Source organism: Lemur catta, chromosome 5 (genome assembly GCF_020740605.2).
Source record: "Lemur catta isolate mLemCat1 chromosome 5, mLemCat1.pri, whole genome shotgun sequence".
NCBI classification, from domain to species: domain Eukaryota; kingdom Metazoa; phylum Chordata; class Mammalia; order Primates; family Lemuridae; genus Lemur; species Lemur catta.
The window spans coordinates 59,225,375-59,244,762 of NC_059132.1; the positions used below are offsets into that span (position 1 = coordinate 59,225,375).

At 37.8% G+C, this 19,388-nt stretch overlaps 1 protein-coding gene across 3 annotated transcripts in view; it reads left to right on the forward strand.

The window, feature by feature from the left end:
* The window catches only part of CDKAL1 (CDK5 regulatory subunit associated protein 1 like 1), a 584,442-nt gene that overhangs the window by 537,245 nt on the left and 27,809 nt on the right, over positions 1 to 19,388 (forward strand). For all 3 annotated transcript variants that reach the window (XM_045551876.1, XM_045551874.1, XM_045551875.1), the window contains 2 exons: positions 14,986 to 15,069; positions 18,038 to 18,202. In XM_045551876.1, coding sequence (XP_045407832.1) covers positions 14,986 to 15,069; positions 18,038 to 18,202 — 249 coding nt within the window. The remainder of the gene's footprint in view (positions 1 to 14,985; positions 15,070 to 18,037; positions 18,203 to 19,388) is intronic.

Here is a 19,388-nt window from a genome sequence, read left to right on the forward strand (position 1 = left end):
TAATTTTATATCCCTCACCCTCTCCCACCTTCCCCCCTTTTGAGTCTCCGATGTCCATTATACTATACTCTGTGTGCCCTTATGTAGCCATAGTTTAACTCCCACTTACAAGTGGGAACATGTGGCATTTATTTTTCTGTTCCTGAGATACTTCACTTAAGATGATAGTCTCCAGTTCCATCCAAGTTGCTGCAAAAGACATTATTTCATTCTTTCTTATTGCTGAGTAGTATTCCATGGTATATATACCACATTTTCTTTATCCACTTGTCAGTTGATGAGCACTTATGTGGATTCCATATCTTTGTGGTTGTGAATGGTGCTGTGATAAACATACAAAAGCAGGTATCTTTCTGATATAATGGTTTCTTTTCTTCTGGGTAGATTATATGTTGATTTTTAAAGACAATTTTCTTAGTCTGAATTGACAGTAGCAGTTCTGTACTTGATATGTTCTATGCTAATACAAAACAGAGGACTCTAGACAGCCATTTTGAGAAGATATTTTAATTACTTTTCATCTTTCTCTACTGATAAGTGAATGGTAATAATGAAAATTTGTCTTTCATTTCCCATCTTTTTCTGCTTTACTGTGTTGATAGAATGTCTATTATTAGTAGTTATTATTGTACCTCATTTTCTCTTAAAGAGCTTGTTCTATGCTGTCTTCCAGACGCATAATAAGTAGCAAGGAGATAGTACAGCATTGTATACTGAAGAAAACACTGGGCTAGGAAGCTTGGCACCTGGGAGCGATGTCTAACTTGGATAGTATCCTTAACCAAGTTACTTAAATTTCATCGGAAACAATGAAAGTAACGTGAAAATGAAAAATAAGGAACTATATGAAATAAGATTATTATAACTGCTCTTTGTTATGAAGATATTATTATAACAGAAAAATGCAATTCTTCTAAGGCCCTTAGAATAAATTATAGAATTAAATCCTTTGAGAAAAATACCACTGATGGTTTGATTCCAATGTAGCAATTTTTAAAAAGGTATCAGTGCTTGACAGTATAGCCATAAAGATATAACTACATACTTATTCAAAGAGCTGGTTCATTCATTCATTTATTCAACAGATATTTGTTGAGAGCCTACTGTGAGCCAGGCATTGTTTTAGGCACTGGGGTTAGAGTTGCAAATAAAAGTAACAAAATCTCCACTCATGAAATTTCAAATCTTGGGAGCTTTCATCTAGGTTATTTACCCTAAAAATACTTAAGGTAATCAGTTTGCTCAAATCAAATAGAGTATTTTGCCCTGCTGTAGTGCTATATGTATGTTCTTAAACTTCGTGCTGTCTGTATGCTGTTTAGTAACAGAGAATTGTTTATTGTTATGATTCTGGTATGCTAGTGAAGAGGTACTCATTTGCAAATAACTGTTTAATCTGTAATTAAAATCTGGCAGCTCTCTTAAAAATAAGGACAGTTAAAATGCATAGTCACTGGCCTGCTGTATTGAATATGCAATTGTAAGACATTAAGAAAGGCATATCCTATTTATCACTTTTAATGAATCTTTCACCCTGATCCCACTCTAAGCCCTTGATGGTATTCCTGTCATCCCATCCATATCCTCCTAAAAGCATTAACTGTTCTTGGGTCTGTGCATGCCTTAGTATAGAATCAAAATCTCTAGGTTTTGATCACATTTAAGCTAGCTAAAAAAAAAAAAAATCATTATCATTACCATATCCTCATTAAGATGATGGGCCTCTGACCATCTCTTTATGTTTGCTTAGCAATCTAAAATTCATGTATGCAAAGGGAATTTTTCTTATCCTTTTGAAAGAAGAATGATAAATATTTATACAGCCTTAACTCTTTCAGGCAGGCATAGGATCATGTCTTAGAAATGACAGGAAGCTGCTCTGGGTTTGTTTTTATTTAGCATAATTCATCTTTTCCATAGCTACTGAAACAGTGCATTGCAGAATTATCGATTTAGGAAAAATTTCCTCCTTTCTTCCCATTAAATATGTTTTGTCTTACTTTTCTGCAATCCTATTGAGTCAGGGTTTCAGAAAGGGAGTTAAAGAGTTCTCTCTGCTTTTCAGGCAGGCTTCCTGCAGAGGAACAGCAGGGCACCCACCGGGAATACTAACCTGTACTCCTCTTTTCCGGGATCCTAACTCCTCCTGCAGCCTTGTGCTTGGTTAGCGTGTTTAGCAACAACCTGGACTCTAACATTGGTGCTTTCTAAAAGTTACTCCTATTATGAAGCAGCAATTGAACAGAGGCCTAAGCCAGTTTTCTAATTAAAATTAAAATTTCCTTGTGACTACTTGAATAAAGGTATCCACCAGTAATGTTGAAGTCATGAGTATGTTTCAGCACACTGAGCTATCTTCTTATAGTAAGTGGAAGATGCGTGAAAAGTTGGAATTTAGTTAAATGTAGACTCTCCTGGAGGCAGCAGGAGTGCTGTGGGCTATATTACCAGTAATAATCTAACTTTTCCAGCACCTGCTGTTGGACTTCCTCTGTAGTGTTACTCCTGCCACTGACGCTCAAAAACCAGGTTATTAATCTGAGACAACGCAAGGCTCTCCAGCCACATAATTATTTTAATGATTTCTTTCAGAAAATGAAGTGAATCTCCAAACTGTTCATTCTTTCATTCATCCTTTGGCAAACATTGTTGATCCCAGGCGGTGGGTGGGGCAGCACTGGAGTGAAAGGAAGCGACAGTGGTAGTGAGACTCATGCCAAGCTGGCAGGCAAGGGCCAGCCCCTAGCCATGTGCACAGGAGGGCGCGGTGGCCACCGCTGCCACCTTCTCTGCAGCCAAGGCCGGCTCTGTTAATTTAGAAACACAGACTACGTGAGCCAGACGTTGATTACACACACACACACACACACACACACACACACACACACACACACACACACACACACACACACACACACACACACACACACACACACACACACACACACCACCCCACAACGTTTTTTTTCAGATGAAGGCTCAAAAGTGAAATGATCTGCTTGGCATCAAACAGCCAGTTGGTGGCAGAGGCGGAACTAGAGGCCTTCTGACTCCCTAGTTAGTACTCTTCAAGCTCTTACCCCACTGGCTGCAGCTCTGTCTTAAAAGGGAAAGAGATCATACTAGCCTTCCCACATGGTTGTTATGAGAGATCTATTCACTGCCTGGGGATCAAAACACAAAATTATTGCAAATGAACTTTAAAATATAAAGCAATATAGAATTCATAATAATGTGTTACATTCGCGTACTACTTTTTGACAAAACTTTAAAGTAGAAATAGGCAAGAAGTAAAAAATACGTCCATGCATGTGTGTGTATATATGTATCTGTGTATATGTATATAAAGCTATGTGATTTATTAAATAGAAGAAAATCAGTGGGAGAAAGGATAAAAATATCCACTTCACCTGGGGGAATGGAAAGTTGGGGATGGAAGGTGCAAACTGGCTCTTGAATGCTGACATAAAGAAAAGGGTCCTTTAGGATTTAAGTGATGTTCCAAGGTTTATTTGAACTGTATACTGCCATGTGCAGAGTAGTATAGCATTAAAATGTCTCACCTTAGGTCTCCAGTCTATGATTTTAATGATTTGAATATTCTCAAGGTCTCTCAGTTCTTGCACTCCAGTAATTTTCTAGCAGTTTGGAAAATCCAGACATACTAAATAGGTTCAGTAGGTTTTCCCAGCTACTCTTGTGAGTTGGCTCAGTTCCTGCTATTTAGTCTCGGGAACTATTGCAGTGGTTCCTATCTACATCTGTGATAAACAGCTTTTCCTAGAACAACTTGCAGACATGGCAATGTTCAGGTTTAAGTAGACGATGTAATATTGTGTTTGGCAGGAGAAGCCATTTAAAAAACAAATCAAAGCAGCCCTCATACTAAATTCCCTTTCGAAAGGTATTAGAGATCAAAAAATGTAGCTCAGAATTGGAAATTGTTTGGACTAAATAACTGTGTCCTTTTCTCTCCCCTCCCCACTCAAAGTAGATTGATATGAAAAGTACATAGTATTACTTGAAGCTTTCATCTTTCTTAGTAATCACCCTGGAAGAATTTTTTTTTTTTCATTCTTGGTTTAAATGTACACAGAAACTCCCATGTGCTCACCTGCCGCCTTGATGTGCTTGTGTTGAATTTCATATATTTTCTCACTTGTCTATCACCAAGAGGAAATAGAGAGGAATACTCCAAACTACTACCCATTAAAATTGCATGATGTGCGCATGTATCTGTGTGTTTGTGTGTATGCATGTACACACAGCTAATTACTGGCTGCAATAAAATTTTGTAGAATTTCAATTTAGCTTCATTAAGTCTGCGACAATGAAGTGATATTAAAGGGGAAAAACAGAATAGGTTTAAGAAAAATAAATATAGATCAGTTTTCTTTAAATAAAGACATTTTAGACATTTTATGGGGGACTAGCATTCGTTTTTTGGGTCATCATTGACATTTCTCAATATTCTATTCCTATAAACTACATAGCAGGACTTGTGTGTGCTTGAAGAAGCTACATTTTCGCAGCAGGAGAGGAAATCGGAATAAAGCATTGAGATGCAGGTGCATCATAATACAAGTAATACAAGTGGGCTCTTTCCCTGCAGCCTGAATGCTTGCCCAATAAAGCAGAAACTGGAGCTGAGCTCTCAGGGTCTCCAGGAGCTAAGCCAAGAAGTATTGGGTGGGGAGCGGGGGAAGAGAGGAGAATAATTGTTATTCAGTCTTCTTTAATGAGATGTATGGCCTACTGCTGAAAGATTGTGGCAGTGTCTTTTGTTATGTTAATTAGACACCATTAGAGCTTGGCTGTCTTTGATTTCTGCTTAATCCTTTCTGCTTCCTCAGCCTCAATCCCAACTGGCAAATGGTTGAAAGATGGTGGGGTGTACTGCACGTGTTATTTATTGCTCACATCTATGCTGAGTTTTTTGGTAATGGGGGGTGTAATGAAAGATGTATCTTACCAAAGGCGGTACGTATTTTGGACATTCATTTCTGGCTTTTTTAAAAAAACGAATTTGAGAATGATCAATTTCTGCCTTTTCAGTGCAAATGCCATTGTGTTTTATGTGGTTGCTTTTGCAGCCACACAAAATGGAAAATGACAGATTGGAAAATTTAGATGGCATCTCCTTGGTTGCCTGAATTTCCCTAAAAACAATGAGCAAATTGATCATGGTTTAAGGTTTTAGGGAGGCTGTGGTCAACCAGGAAAATGGAAGCAAGAATATTGAATAGTCAAAAAGAGCAATTTAGCTATTCAGAATTTCTGCCTTTACAGGATATGTATACATTCTTTATATGAGTACCGCAATTAAGTGTTGTAGTGAATTAAAAAAAGATTTTTTTAAATGACCAATATGATCCTTTCTAAAATAGTGAAATGGGGGGTATTTCTGTTAAATCCTTAAAAACAGCATCATAATGTTTTAGAACAGCCCTGTCCAATAGAAATATAGTATGAACCACAGATGTTATTTTAAATTTTCTGGTAGCCACATTAAAAAAGTAAAAAGAAACAGGCAAAATTAGTTTTAATAATACATTTTATTTAACCCAATACATCAAATGTATTATCAATTCAGTGTGTAATCAATATACAGAATAATGAGATATCTTACATTCTTCTTGTTAAATTTTTGAAATCCAGTGTGCACTTTATACCAGTGTGCATTTTATAACACATCTCTGTTTGGATTTGCCACATTTTGAGCGCACAGTAGGTATGTGTGGCTAGTGGCTACTGTACGGGGTGGTGCAGTTTTAGAGTAGTTGAGGAATTTACCACTTCCCCAAAACAACTGTCAGCATAAAATCCATTTTTAATATTGTGGATCAAACATTATGAGCTATATGACCTTGACCAAGTCACTTAATCTCTCAGGGGCTTAGTTTTCTCATCTGCAAAATGAAGACTTTGGACTAAATGATCTGTTAATTCCTCCCTTCCATGCACTCCAGCTCTGAATTCATGATTTTGTAAATTCACATTTACAGCCTGGGTAGGCTAGAGCTTATCCATCCTCTCTCCTAATTTAGTATTTGAAAAGGAGCTTTCTTACTCCACAAGAAAATTGGGAAGTGTCCTGTATACCACACCCACACTTTTTTTCCTCCAGATGTCTGAGTCTTTGAGTTCTTCTGAGTCCTCTGCTGTTGATAATGTGTCTGGGAGTGTAGCCCACTGAGGGGCCTGGCACTCAGCAGTCTTCACTCCCTGCTTTTGGAAGGAGGACCTGGAGCCCAGAAGGTATGAGGGAGTTGACAAGTGGCTACTGCCGGTTACTGGAGTACACACACACTCAATCTCTCAGATGCAGCTTTCACTGTTTTTTTAAATTTGGCTTATTTATTGTGTCATCAGTGAAACAAATCTTTTGTAAGCACCTTCCAAAAAGCTGACCTATTAATAAGTGTGGTTTCTGGTCACTTTTGTGTCCTTTTTTTGGTGGGGGGAGGGTGTGAAGAAACCGTTTTCAGAAACACAGCATGGTATTCTTACATATTTTTGCCCATTTTTGTAGAAAAAAATATATTTCCTTATTTAGTGCTTGTTTCTTTGAGAGTGAGGTAGAACTTCTTGCATATATGTACTGTATGTGGATACTTTAGAATTTTTTTTGTTTTGAATTGCCTTTTCAGCAGTTCATTTTTCTATTGGGGACATTTATTGTTTTCTTACTATTTCATAAAAGTTATTTATGTGTATTGTTTAATATATATCATACATGTCATACATATGTCATAAGTGCTACAGATTTTTGGTTTGCTTTTTAACTTTGTTTATAGCAATTCTTGATATAAATTAATTTTTAAAAATCAGTATTTAAAAGCTTCTCATTTATGACAACACGACATTATGTTAAAAATGTTTCATCAACAGATTATGTGACTAATAATTCATATTCAAGTATTTTGTGGTTTCTTTTCTTAAAATCTTTTTTGGGGTATAATTGACAGATAGAATTATGTATATGTAAGGTATACAACCTCCTTTTATGAGTATATCCCTTTAGGAGAATCTGTTCATCAAAAAAGATTGGCCCCTGGGTATATACACACCTAATGGGTGGGGTGTGCACCGTCTGGGGGATGGACAGGCTTGAAGCTCTGACTCAGGTGGAGCAAGGGCAATATACGTAACCTAAACATTTGTACCCCTGTAATATGCTGAAATTAAAAAAAAAATTAAAAAAAAAAAGAAAAAGATTTGCCCAAAGTTGCCAAGTAATGACTGATAGAGACCAATGGGAAAAGATCAGGAGGGTTTAAGTGACTGGAGATTATGTTCAACTTCTGGGATTGAGCTTTTAGTAAGAAAGAATTCTACACACATATCCCTCTTAGTGGTCCCATTAATAAGATCTCATGGATAGATATTACTGGTAAAATGACCATAGGACTTTACATAGTTTTAAATGTTGAGCATTTTCCCATACTGCCTGACCATTGTGGAGTTTGCCCAATGTAGGGAAAAATAGACGTAACATATTTGTGCTGGGTCTATGATAAGAAAGGTCAACTTGTTTGGGTTTGTCAAGAAGATAGGTCTCATGTTATGTGTTTTATCATAATTTAAAAAAAAATTCACAAAAGCACTGTAGGTAGTAACTTAGAATGTTCTAGAATCCCAAGAATGTCTAGGCAGGTAGTTAAAACTTGGCTTTTGTGTGTGTGTGTGTGCGCGCGCGCGTGCGTAAGAGTCTTGCTCTGTTGCCCTGGGTGGCGTGCAATGGTGTCATCATAGTTCACTGCAACCTCATACTCCTGGGCTCAGGCTATCTTCCTGCCTCAGCCTCCCGAGTAGCTGAGACTACAGGTATGCACCACCACACCCAGCTAATTTTTTCTATTCTTAGTAGAGATGATGTCTCACTCTTGCTCAGGCTGATCTCAAACTCCTGAACTCAAGCAATCCTCTTGCTTCAGCCTCCCAGAGTACTAGAATTACAGGCCTGAGCCACTGAGCCCAGCCTTGGCTGTCTTTTGAATTGGAGGTTCAGTCAGCACTAGGTATAGATCCCTGCTGCTAGAAAGGGATCCAGTAGGCATTTGTTATCTAATGTTACTACAGGCTACAATCAGCAGATGAAAATAACATGAGATTTTGCCTCCAGCTGGAAAGAGACTACCTTGACTTGTCTCTCTCTTACTGGGGTGGGCACATGGCTAGAAGAAAACCATCCAGCAATTGAAGAAAAAACCACAGGAGAGTTCTTGTGAGAAGAAACTTCATAGCTGGATTTGATTTAGTAGAACTGCCTTGGGTCTCATCTTTGTATCTTGCACCATTGCTTTGGGAGGAAGGACTTTCAAAAAGCCAAACTGTTTTGAGGTTTTCCTTTGTGTTTAGGTTGTTTCTGAATTACAAGGAAGGAATATTAGGGCCACTAAGATGCTCATGGCAATTAATATATGTGAACATATATTTAAAAGTATGGATATTCTGCTTCAAAGGAACATTTTTTTCCCTTCCAAACACCTTTATTTCTATTAATAAGTGTAGGTAAAGAATTTTTTTTCACGTAGAGGGTAACGTTTTTAAAAAATATAACACAATGCATTTTCTGTTATTGTTTAAGTGTCAGATACCAGTCTAGCCCCTTTGAGAATAAACTGTCCAACATCTTTCAATAATCCTTAAGTAGACCAATAAACTGATGGCTAACATTTTGAATTCAATGGACTTAGAGGCTCATCACTTGTTTTCTATGCTATCATCATTTTTGACACACATTACTGTGTCATGGCCCTATTTCATTATAGAATGACATTGTGGAATAAGGATGATATTAAATTTCAATGTTATTGCTATTATTACTGTTGACTGTTTTTAGCATAAGTATGCCTGGTTCTTTAATTCCAGCTTCTGCAGGGCCAGAAAATAGAAGTGTGCATAAACAGTCAGGAAAATTACGGTATACTCTGGAGACCCAGCATCTCATGCTCTGCCTGTTGTGAATGATGAATCAAAATGGAAAGGTTATCATTTTCATTAGCTAGGAAAGAACAAGACCATACTTTTCTCCAAGTGTAATTACAGCGGTTCACTGGCAACATTACACTGCAGTAATTAGTCTAAAGGTGTATGTGAGGGCAAGCTTTTGCACAGACACTAGAAATATTATTTCAGAGTTTAAGGTCACAGCCTTGTGTTTAACATGTTCCAGGCAGCTTAGGGGAAAAAAAAAACTAATTTGACTGGAGCTAAAGAAAGACATTTGACATTTCCCAGAGTCACGCATTCAGAAACCAGTCAGGTAGAAAAATTGTATTTTATTATCTACAATAAAGAAAAAAAAAAACTTAGTTGTAGAAGGAGCACGTCAGAATGTTTTGTAGCATAAACAGAGATACAATTCAAGTTTATTAGGACAATGACATAAATGATTATAAGAACTTTTGATATGTGTGTTTTGATCTCCATTGTTTTCCTAAGGCAAAGAATGGCCAGAAAAAGTAATTGTAAGAAACTTTTCAGGGGAAGCAAAATAATTTCTTTACCACCTTATAACTGTTTTCAAGAAATGTTTATCTTACATAGATCATCATATACTATATATATATATATATATATATAGGCTTTGTGAATTTTTTGATACTCTAAATAGTTATATTGAAATATTGAAATTTTTTTATAACCCAACACTTCAGAATAGAACTTTGGTTGACATTATTTTCCAAAGCCACATCTTGAGTTTTCTGTTTAAGTAAAGCAAAAGTGAAAAGGAAAAAAAAGCAGTAAAGAGAAAAATAAACTTTATAGAAAGTTTATATAAAGTTTAAAGCAGTATATGAGTATAAGAGAAACCTTTTGCTTGCAAGAGTACTTATGCAAGTAACATTTCTTACTGAGTTAAAGGTGTTAGCCCGCATGCCCTAATGTCTTTGTTTAATTTGGGTAATGTCTGCCTTTCTTCAAACAATTCTTCTCAGTTTCTCTCTGTAAGTCCTTATATAGCCTTGTAGAACACTGTTTGTTTCGGGACAAATGACGAAATAAAGTGTACTTGATGAGCATTCATTCAGCAACAAAATTCTGTTGGAAACCACTGCTTTTTAAATGCAAGTGTGTGTTTTAGCTGCATTCTCTGGCCATATGGTTAGAACTGATGTTTTTCACAACTTCAAGCACTTGGGAAATTTAAGCATAGATGTGACACAAATGACATAGCTAGCTGATTATGTAACACACTGAAAAAAATCGACCCAAAAATTGAATTTAAAAAAACATTATTTGTCTGTCACAGATGTTTCTCTACTCAAGGAAAAGTCAGACACTGCAGAATTAGATCCATGATGTTGTAAGTTTTCTACAGCTAGCAATTAAATAGGAGGCATCAAGTAGTGGGAAGAATTCAAAGACTTCCTTTTCTTCTCTCTGCCACTGCCACTGAGCAAATCACCCATCCTGCGGGACCTTAGTTCCCTCCCTATGAAATCAGAGAGATTGCTAAGCCCCCCTCCACATTCTTACATTCTTTGTCTGGCTAGGCCTAAGGGAATACTGCCTTTATTTTCTGCCTTTGTGGTTGAAACAAAAAAAAAAAAAAAAGAGCTTTTCTCATATCTTTTCAACAAGGCCTAGAAAATTGTACCACACTCATTTTTTCACAGCCCGGGGGCGGTATTTCCCAACAACTCTACAAGACCACTAGTAATGCAGGGTCTTGCAGGGACTTTTCCCACACCTTCCTTCACTTCAATGACCCAGTCTATAAAAGTGAGGGATGGTTTTACAAGGCTATTTTTATAATTCATTCTTCATAAAATGTCTTTTAAAATAAGGTTAAAATTACTTTCTCTACTTACATTTGGAGGATGTCATTTGGATGAATAAATTATAAAGTATGCCTAGCTTGTTAAAGCAAGTACCAGAACCAACAAATCCACAGAGCTGAATTAAGTAAAGGAACAAGCTTTGAAAGTAAGAATTGTTCTTTACTTCAGATAGCTAGAATCAAGTTACTTTCCCAACAAATGTCCTGAAGGTCAAAGCTTTGTAAATGGAAACTGAGTTTCCCTTAGAAATGCTTTAGCTAGCAGGGGGTTGTATTCCCTACTGAAGCTCTTAAGCTCTAAAATGTTACAGAAATTAAATAAGCATTTTATTTAACCAACTATAAATTCATGCTTATAAATCAAATCGGAAGGAAAAGGGACATTTTAGGATTATTAAAAAGGGCTTTGTTGAAATTTTGACAGACTTCTTTAAGGAAACTTCAAGTCACTAGCTGGCCTTTTGAGAGACTTTGTCAATGTTTCTTGGTACTGTATTAAAGATCAAGTTGTTAGTTTAAGTGCAGCAAGAAAGCTGTAACGTACAGAGGCCTCTGAGCATACATTTACTGTAAATAAAAAAAAAATAAGACACCCTCGATTTAGAGTACATAATTTCCTTCATCTGATTCCCATAAAACCTGTGGGCATACCAATCCCTAACCTACAGATTTTCCATGAGCGATGACTTAGTTTTGGGTAAAAATAATCTACAGGGACAGACCCTGTGTCCCCCTGCCCGTCACCAATCCAAATATGTGACATTTGATGTTTTTGAAGAACCCTCTTCAGACTCTTCTCCCTGCTAGAGCTATGTGCCTCTGTTTCTGACCCTTCCTTCTCCATCCAAATCACCTTCCCCTTTTTTCCTGTCCTTGAAGATCACAGTTCTCTTGAAGCTACCCTCTAGACCATTCTTTGGACTTATTCCACTTGCATCTTAATTATCTCTGCTGAATAGCTGTATTGTTCTGTGTCTTAGTCCATTTTCTGTTGCTGTAACAGCATGCCTGATACTAGGTAATTTATAAAGAAAAGAAGTTTATTTGCCTCATAATCCTGGAGGCTGGGAAGTCCAAAGTCAAGCAGCCCATCTGGTGAGGACTTCAGTCATAGCAGAAAGTAGAAGGGCATGCAAAGAGACCAAACAGGAGAGGCAGCATGGATTTATAACAATCCATTCTCATGGGAACCAATCCATTCCTGCAAGAACTAACCCAGTCACTTGAGAAAGACATTAATCTATCTTAACAACTTAATCACCTCTTAAAAACATCACCTCTCAACACCATTACCTTGGTGATTAAATTTCAACATGAGTTTTGGAGGGGACAAACTGTAGCATGCTACCAGTCACAAATTTTATGAAAACCATGATTTTTAATCTCTTCCTTACTTTGCAGGATGTTGTCTGTTTATTTTTCAAAGTGATATAACCTTGCATTCCTGTTGGAGGTTCCAGCTGTTGGGCAAGTTTCTGTCAGTGGTGATTAGTTAGCCACAGATGTCTGCTTCTCAAGCAGAATGTCAGACAAGCATTTGTGTAGTATAATATTGCCTGAAACACAATGCACTCTCCATCATTCTCTGTAAGACAAACTCTGATCGCGTCTAGTGAGTTGTCTCTGCCATTAGCATAACAGGTAACTGGGTGGTGTGGTCCTGGTGGCCTAAGGATATCTGTAGCCTTGCCCCTTTTCTCCACATGCCCTGCCTTTTTCTTCCTTGCTCTGATGGAGGAACTCAGGATATGACAAGTCAGGATCATTACCCTAAATCTTGTGATATGAGGGTCTTTGACCACACAGGGTTTCTGTGTGGGATTGAAGAGACAAGAGATGGAAAGCACAGGGGAGATGGTTCATTTAAAAAAGAAACTTGAGACTTATAAACATTCACTTAGCCTTCCTTTATTGTCACCAAGGCAAGGCTGCCTCTTCTAGAGGTTCATCCGAACTGCCCCTTCCATAACTTCATTGTTGATTTTAAGATTATTTGAAATAGTAGATTCTCTTAAAGATTGTATTTGATAGTCACTTCAATGTGACTTCATTCATAAAAAAATATTGAGGAGAGCTTTTATTATTTTCATATGTATGGATGGGATTGATCAAAGCCCTAACCTTCTCATTTTTTTTTCTGTTCTTTTCTTTTCTTCTTTTTTCTTTTTTTCCCTTAAGAAGCCTTCCCTAAGTCCCACTTATGCTCACTTTTGCTCAGTGTGATCTGGGGATTTTTAAAGACCTCACCAGTGAGACAAGGTCCCCAGGTAAGGGCACAAATAGGGTGACTGGAAAGGTGTTTGCCACCATAAGTTACTGCACATAGCAGTTCTTCCAAGTCCCTTTGGCAAATAATAGTTAAATACTCACCTACAAATGTTCTCTGATGGTTGATCAAAAGCCCAGCTCTCTACTGTAAAAACAGGGAGTCTTTCTAACTCCGTGTGTATATTAGTGTCATCGTTATCATCTCCAGATGAAATAGAACAGCCCAGAAATGATGACCAGAACTGTCCACATTGACTCTAATAAAAGGAAAGAAGCAGCATACATTTTCAGTGGCTCTACAATTTCATATTATTGTTAGATTAATTTCCCGTAAACTTAATGTTAGATGAAGTGTAATTGCAAATTCCCTTAAGAACCATTGAGAGATACTTATCCTAAGTTACAAGCAACTCACACTGTGAAATGTGTGCAAACATCCTAAGTTTTCTTCCCAAAGAATATACTTCAGTGAAACCCAATATTCACCAATCTTTTTTGATAAACAGAGCCATCGAAGCTAGAAGTTAGGGAATTTTCTTTTTGTCGCTTGAGTTTTTTACAGAGATTAATGTTGCCAGAACTTTCATTATTTTTCAGGGAGTGAAATAAGTCTTTGATAAGTATCATCTCAGAGACCTTACAACCTTTTGCTAAGGGAGCTACATTTTGAATGAGATAGCAAACTAGATAGTAAATTATGGTGTATTTAGGTATTGGCATTGTATGATGGAGAGGGGAGTTTGATTTTTTTTTTTTTAATTGTTAGGTGGTCTATTTAGCGCAGCTGTGTTTATGTTTCCTACATGGTAACTGCCTGAACATGGTGACAAGTCCCTACAAATGAGAATAGGAATTTTTTAAAAATCATCTTGCCAATGTGCTTTAATTTCGGGGGTTGTATTTATTAAGTAGCAATGGCAAAGATAATTCTGGGCACAATCATTCAATACATTTGGTTTGCTACATCAGACATTTTGACAACCTTGTAAAAAAAAAAGTAATTGATACTTTAAATGCTGCATTTCACAGTAGAATAAACTTGGAAATGGTAGAATGGTTTTAGAATAGTCACATTTCTTTAACCATTGTTTTGGCTGATTAAATTCTTTTTTTAAATTAATTTATTTTTTAAAATTTTTTTTATTTCAGCATATTATGGGGGTATAAATGTTTACATTACGTATATTGCCTTTGCCCCGCCTGAGTCAGAGCTTTAAAAATGGGTACTTAGATCATAAATGTTGATCAATTCTGTAGAAAATTAACAGTCTATAGTTTTGCTGTCTTTCTCTTTAAAAAAATAAATGAACACAGGGTCATGGCTACACCAAAGAGATAGTTTGTTGTGATAGAGAAAATGTATATAATAAATAAATAATTGTATGAAGTAGTAATTTCAGAATTGTATGCCACATATGAAATGTTGAGGTGCAGGGGCCTAATGACTGGTTTTTGGAGGTATTTTCTTTAGTGGTATATCTCTCTTAACTCAAATTAACGTTTATTACTCTTCTTTCATATTGCCAAAATATTTTCATGAATTTGGATTAGAAGCAGCTTGTTCTGGCTTGTTTTGCAACTTTGTTTCAAGAAACGAAATGATATTTAGAAGATTTTTGTATGTCATAGACGCTTTAATTATCTTGCTTATGTTTAAGGAGGAAATAAGATCAAGTTCTGTTTCATAGTTATGTAAGAAAATAAGAGTTTATACTATGTGAATTTTATATTGCCCTATAATTAATGTCTTCCAAGAAATTTGAGTCAGTGATTTGAACAGTGTTAGCTGTTCAATAACTAACAATCTAAAGTCTACTTTAAATTCCAGAGAACACTGCAGGGTGCAGACCTATGTGGACAGACCTGTGTTTTTGGATTCTCAGGTGTTAGTCTTATCTTTCCTTTTCTTCTTCTCCTTCTCTCCACAGATTGGTGAAAGGCAACGAGTGTTAGTAACAGAAGAATCTTTTGATTCCAAGTTTTATGTTGCGCACAATCGATTCTATGAGCAGGTAAGAGGCACTTTGGTCTTCTTGAGTTTTCTCCAAAACGAGAGAGTTCAGAAAGTTTAAGCAAAGGGGATTGAAAAGGGGAGAAGGTTGAATCTAGCCACAACCAGGCTATTTTATAGCATAAAGCCAGCCAGGCTAACAAGTGGTTTATCTTTGTGACTTACTCTGTTGTAGTACATTCTATACAAAGGAGTAAGTGTATTTAGTGTGTTTGAGTCCACATTAATGTTTGACGGGACCAGCCTTAGGCTTTTGGGAGTTTGGAACCAGGCAATTAGCATGGCCAAAATTCCCACCGCCTGGCAAGGCAGAAGGGAAAGTCCTGTGCAGACGACAGGAAGGGTGCTGCGTACGTAGGCGACATCAGCATGAGAGGGCAGGGATTTCCTCTCACCAGCACATCGCCCATACAGTTTTTTTTAGGTGGTTGGTTGGTTAGTTGTTTTTCATTTTTCTTTAATTTTAGTATTTGTTTTTTTAACTTCTACCTTGATAAAAATGCTGGGAGTAGAGGAAAAAGAGTCTATTCTTTGGACTCAACTCAAACTGTGTGAACAACTGTGCAGACCAGCATGAGGATTGAACCAGCTTCACTTTGAGAGTTTTGGAGGCCATCCCTAGGGGCTACCCACCGACTAGCCTTCCTTCCCCGCCCACCCGCACTAGCCTGCCTTGCCCCACGGGAACCTGACTTCTGTTTCAGCACGTGGGATTGCACTCCTCCAGGTGGGAAAGCAATTCCAAAGTGACTAAGGAAAACAGATGTCTCCTTCACAGGCATGGATCCTGGCACGGGCCAAGGAGGGGGTGGGGCATGCCCTCCTGGGTGGGAGATTCTCACAGGAATGTAGGGATTTTCCTGGGTCATTCTGGACTGGATTAACTTTTCTTAAAATCAAATGGGTTATCCCACTTTTTTGTTCCTTTCTCATCAGATGCGAAGTGAAGATTTTTTTCTATGGGTCATGGCTGGAATTAGAGCTTGGGAGGGCTCTTAAGACCAGAGAGGACAAGTCAGATAAGGGCTGGGCTGGGCAGGGGGCACAGGCCGCCTGCACTAGGACACAGGAAAGTGGGGGCTGAGGTGGCCCCCAGCTTTCATCTTCCACGTGGAATCATCTCAGACTGCACCATGGGTCCCCAGGAAACGTGGGGGGAGCTTTTCAAAGGCCAGATTAAACATGCTGTGTTCTGTACCCAGGAAAGATTTCAGATGGGGAAGATCCCAACGCTCCCTGTTTGGGCTGAGTCTCTTCCCCATTTCTCGTCTCATTAACATACTCCAAAGAGCCATTTCCCTATTCAGGCCAACCTTCTGCTCAGCCCTGGGGAGGAGCTTGATGGTATTTTGGTTGCCTCTTCCCTCTCCTTTCTCTTGCCATCTGGGTTTTTGCCTCAGCAGGGAACTTTTTTCCCTTCATTTTAAAGGCAGTGGCATGCCTCATTAGCTGTTTCCTCCAATTTAAAGCAGTTGGGCTTTTTCCAATTATTAAAACTGGAGGAGGAAAAAAAACACTGAGCCCTTCATTCAGATCAAGGCAGCAGATCAAGGAGGGTTATCTTCCCCCAGAATAGTACCAAATCTCCCAGGGATAGTTTGCTCTAGAGATTTTCTTATTTTATAAAAACTGATTTAAAAGGGCTTTCATATCCTAATACTAAAGCTCTTTTAGTTCGTTTGCTTGCCGTGAGTAATTCACCACCCAGGTGACCTTTTTCCTATACTTTGATGAAGCAGTGTACTCAGTGGTCATAAAAATCAAACTCAGAAAGACCAAGATCCAATTTTGCCTCTCAGAGAAATTGGCTGTGGAACTTCTGGCTCTCATCTGACTTTTCTGTCTCTACAACTAAGCATATCAAAGATTTCATGGGAATTATTTTTTCTAAATAAGATGAGTTCCAGAGGTGAAGATTGTATCTAGATATCAAAGTATTGCTGGATTAGAATTGGTCTATTTATTTTGGATCCTAACTTTAAAAGATTGGCAAGTCACTACAGTGCTAAAATAAGAGTGTGAGCGAGACATAATGCATACAGACTACCTATAAGTCCCAAAGGAGGAGGAACATTTGCTCGAGGTAAACAAGTACTTTTATCAGTAATCTCTGGTGGAAAGAGACCATCTGACAGTTTCCTGTGAGCTAGCCAAAGTACCTGTCAGAGTAGTTGGTTCTGTGTGGAGGGAGGCTCCTAGGACTGACAGACATGCTTTCTTTTTAACAGAGCAAAACTAAATAAATACATAAATAAATGAATTAGTTAGGGGAGTCATTTAGTTCCAAACACCAGTGTTTTGGGTTACTGAAAAGGTTGCTTTTAAATGTTCTTCCTCCTCCCCTGAAACAAGCGCATGCATGTGTGCACATACACACAAATGCAAACATGCAGGCCTCTTTTTGAAGTGTCTACTCAAACCATTACTCTGACAGCTAACTTGGAAATTATTAAAAGTATAAGGCTTTCATCAGTATTGTCTCAGTTTTCTTCGGTGCATGGGACAGCCAGGAGCAGAATATCAAAGGCCTGGCTGATTGTCGGAGGATTTTTCAGGTCTGCTCTCCACATGCCTCAGGACACCAGGCGTCCTGCAGGGGAAGAAACTGTCCCCAGCCCAGGAGCTGCTCCCAGAAATGCCTTCCCTTCTACAGGGTCCCCATATCCTTGAGCATCTGGAAGATAGAGCCTACTTTGGGTGGATCCCAGAATAGAAAAATGACACTAAGGGACAACTAAGGAAATCTGAATAAAGTATGGACTTTAGTTAATGGTAACATATCAGTTTGGCTTCATTAATTGTGACAAATACACCATAATAATATAAGGGTATTAATAACAGGGGAAACTGTGTGTGGGGTATATAAGAACTGTCGATATTATCTTTGCAATAATTCTATAAAATTAGAACTGTTCTGAAAATAAAGTTTATTTTTAAAAATTAAGCCTTCTGGGAAAATTTTTTTCAAGGTTTTAGTGCCAAAGAACTCCTCGTTCATGGGGAAAATGGTTGAAGTGGACATCTATGAATCAGGAAAACATTTCATGAAAGGGCAGCCAGTATCGGACGCCAAAGTATACACGCCATCCATCAGCAAACCGTTTGCAAAGGGAGAAGTCTCAGGTTTAACAAAGGTAAGTAGAAGATGCTTTCCTCTCTACCCTGCTAGTAAAATGGCAGCTGTGAAGCACAGTGATTCCAGACCATGTTTCTGTTATCATTTATAGTTCCCTTTTTATGTATGCATGAGGCTTTAATCCTTTCTGACAGATTGAAATCTGAATTAGAAAGATGTGTTTCTACTGATGCCTGTAGCTTTGCTTCTCTGCCTGTAAAGGGAATAAGCTGTTTCTTCTTCCAGGCTAGAAGCAGAGAGTAAAAGCCATTATTTGCAGGTGAAAGATTTAACATCGAAGATGATCTGATCCAGTGTGCTCCTGAGTGGAAAGGGATGAGGAAAGGAATGTTTTCTTGCCTTACAAAGCTGTTTATAATATAGTAAAAACCTACAGTTGAACAGGCACTAAACCATGTCGTACATGTGGTTATGGTGCCTTTTTGTAGGGTGTTAGCTGGATATCTACTTTAGTCATGTGGAGTGAAAATTAAACATTTTTTTTCTTTCTATAAAAAAGTAACCTGACCCCTATTTTATACCTTGGTAAATATGGCTGTTTGCCAAGCTCTCTCTTACATTTCATTGAGCTACAGTTGTAAAAGCTGATGGAGTGTGAAATGAAAATGTGTATCACATTTCTAAGCATCATTTGATGTCCTTTCTCCAACACAATTGTTAAGTGCTCAAAAAAAAAAGAAAGGATATAGCAATGACTTAACATATGGAAAAAAGATAACTGATATTTATGTGGCCATGTAATTCCAAAATTGTTTTAGTTTATGCATTATCTCTTCCCTCAAATTAAATTGCAAGGGCATATTCATTAAAATAAAGGAAATATAGCTTGACTTTGGGAATAGCAACAAAGAGAGGGTACTATTATCTACATTTTCGTTGATTGTGGTGCTGGACTCTTGTATCCGATAGTAGTGACACCTTGCATGTGTTTGACAAGTGCATGTGAAGGATCTACACGAATAGCCATCTTACCCGAAATAGAATGATACAGACTAGCTTTTGTCAAAACCCTGCCAGGTGTGCCAGCCTGTGCAACCAGGAGAGAACTCTAAAACTTGATAAGCATAAGCATTAATTTTTGTTATTTTGTTTTTAAATCATACTTAGGGATTAGTATGGATAGCCAGGAAGGAACAGTGTAATCTAGCATTTAAGTGATATTGCTAGAGGCTGGGCGTGGTGGC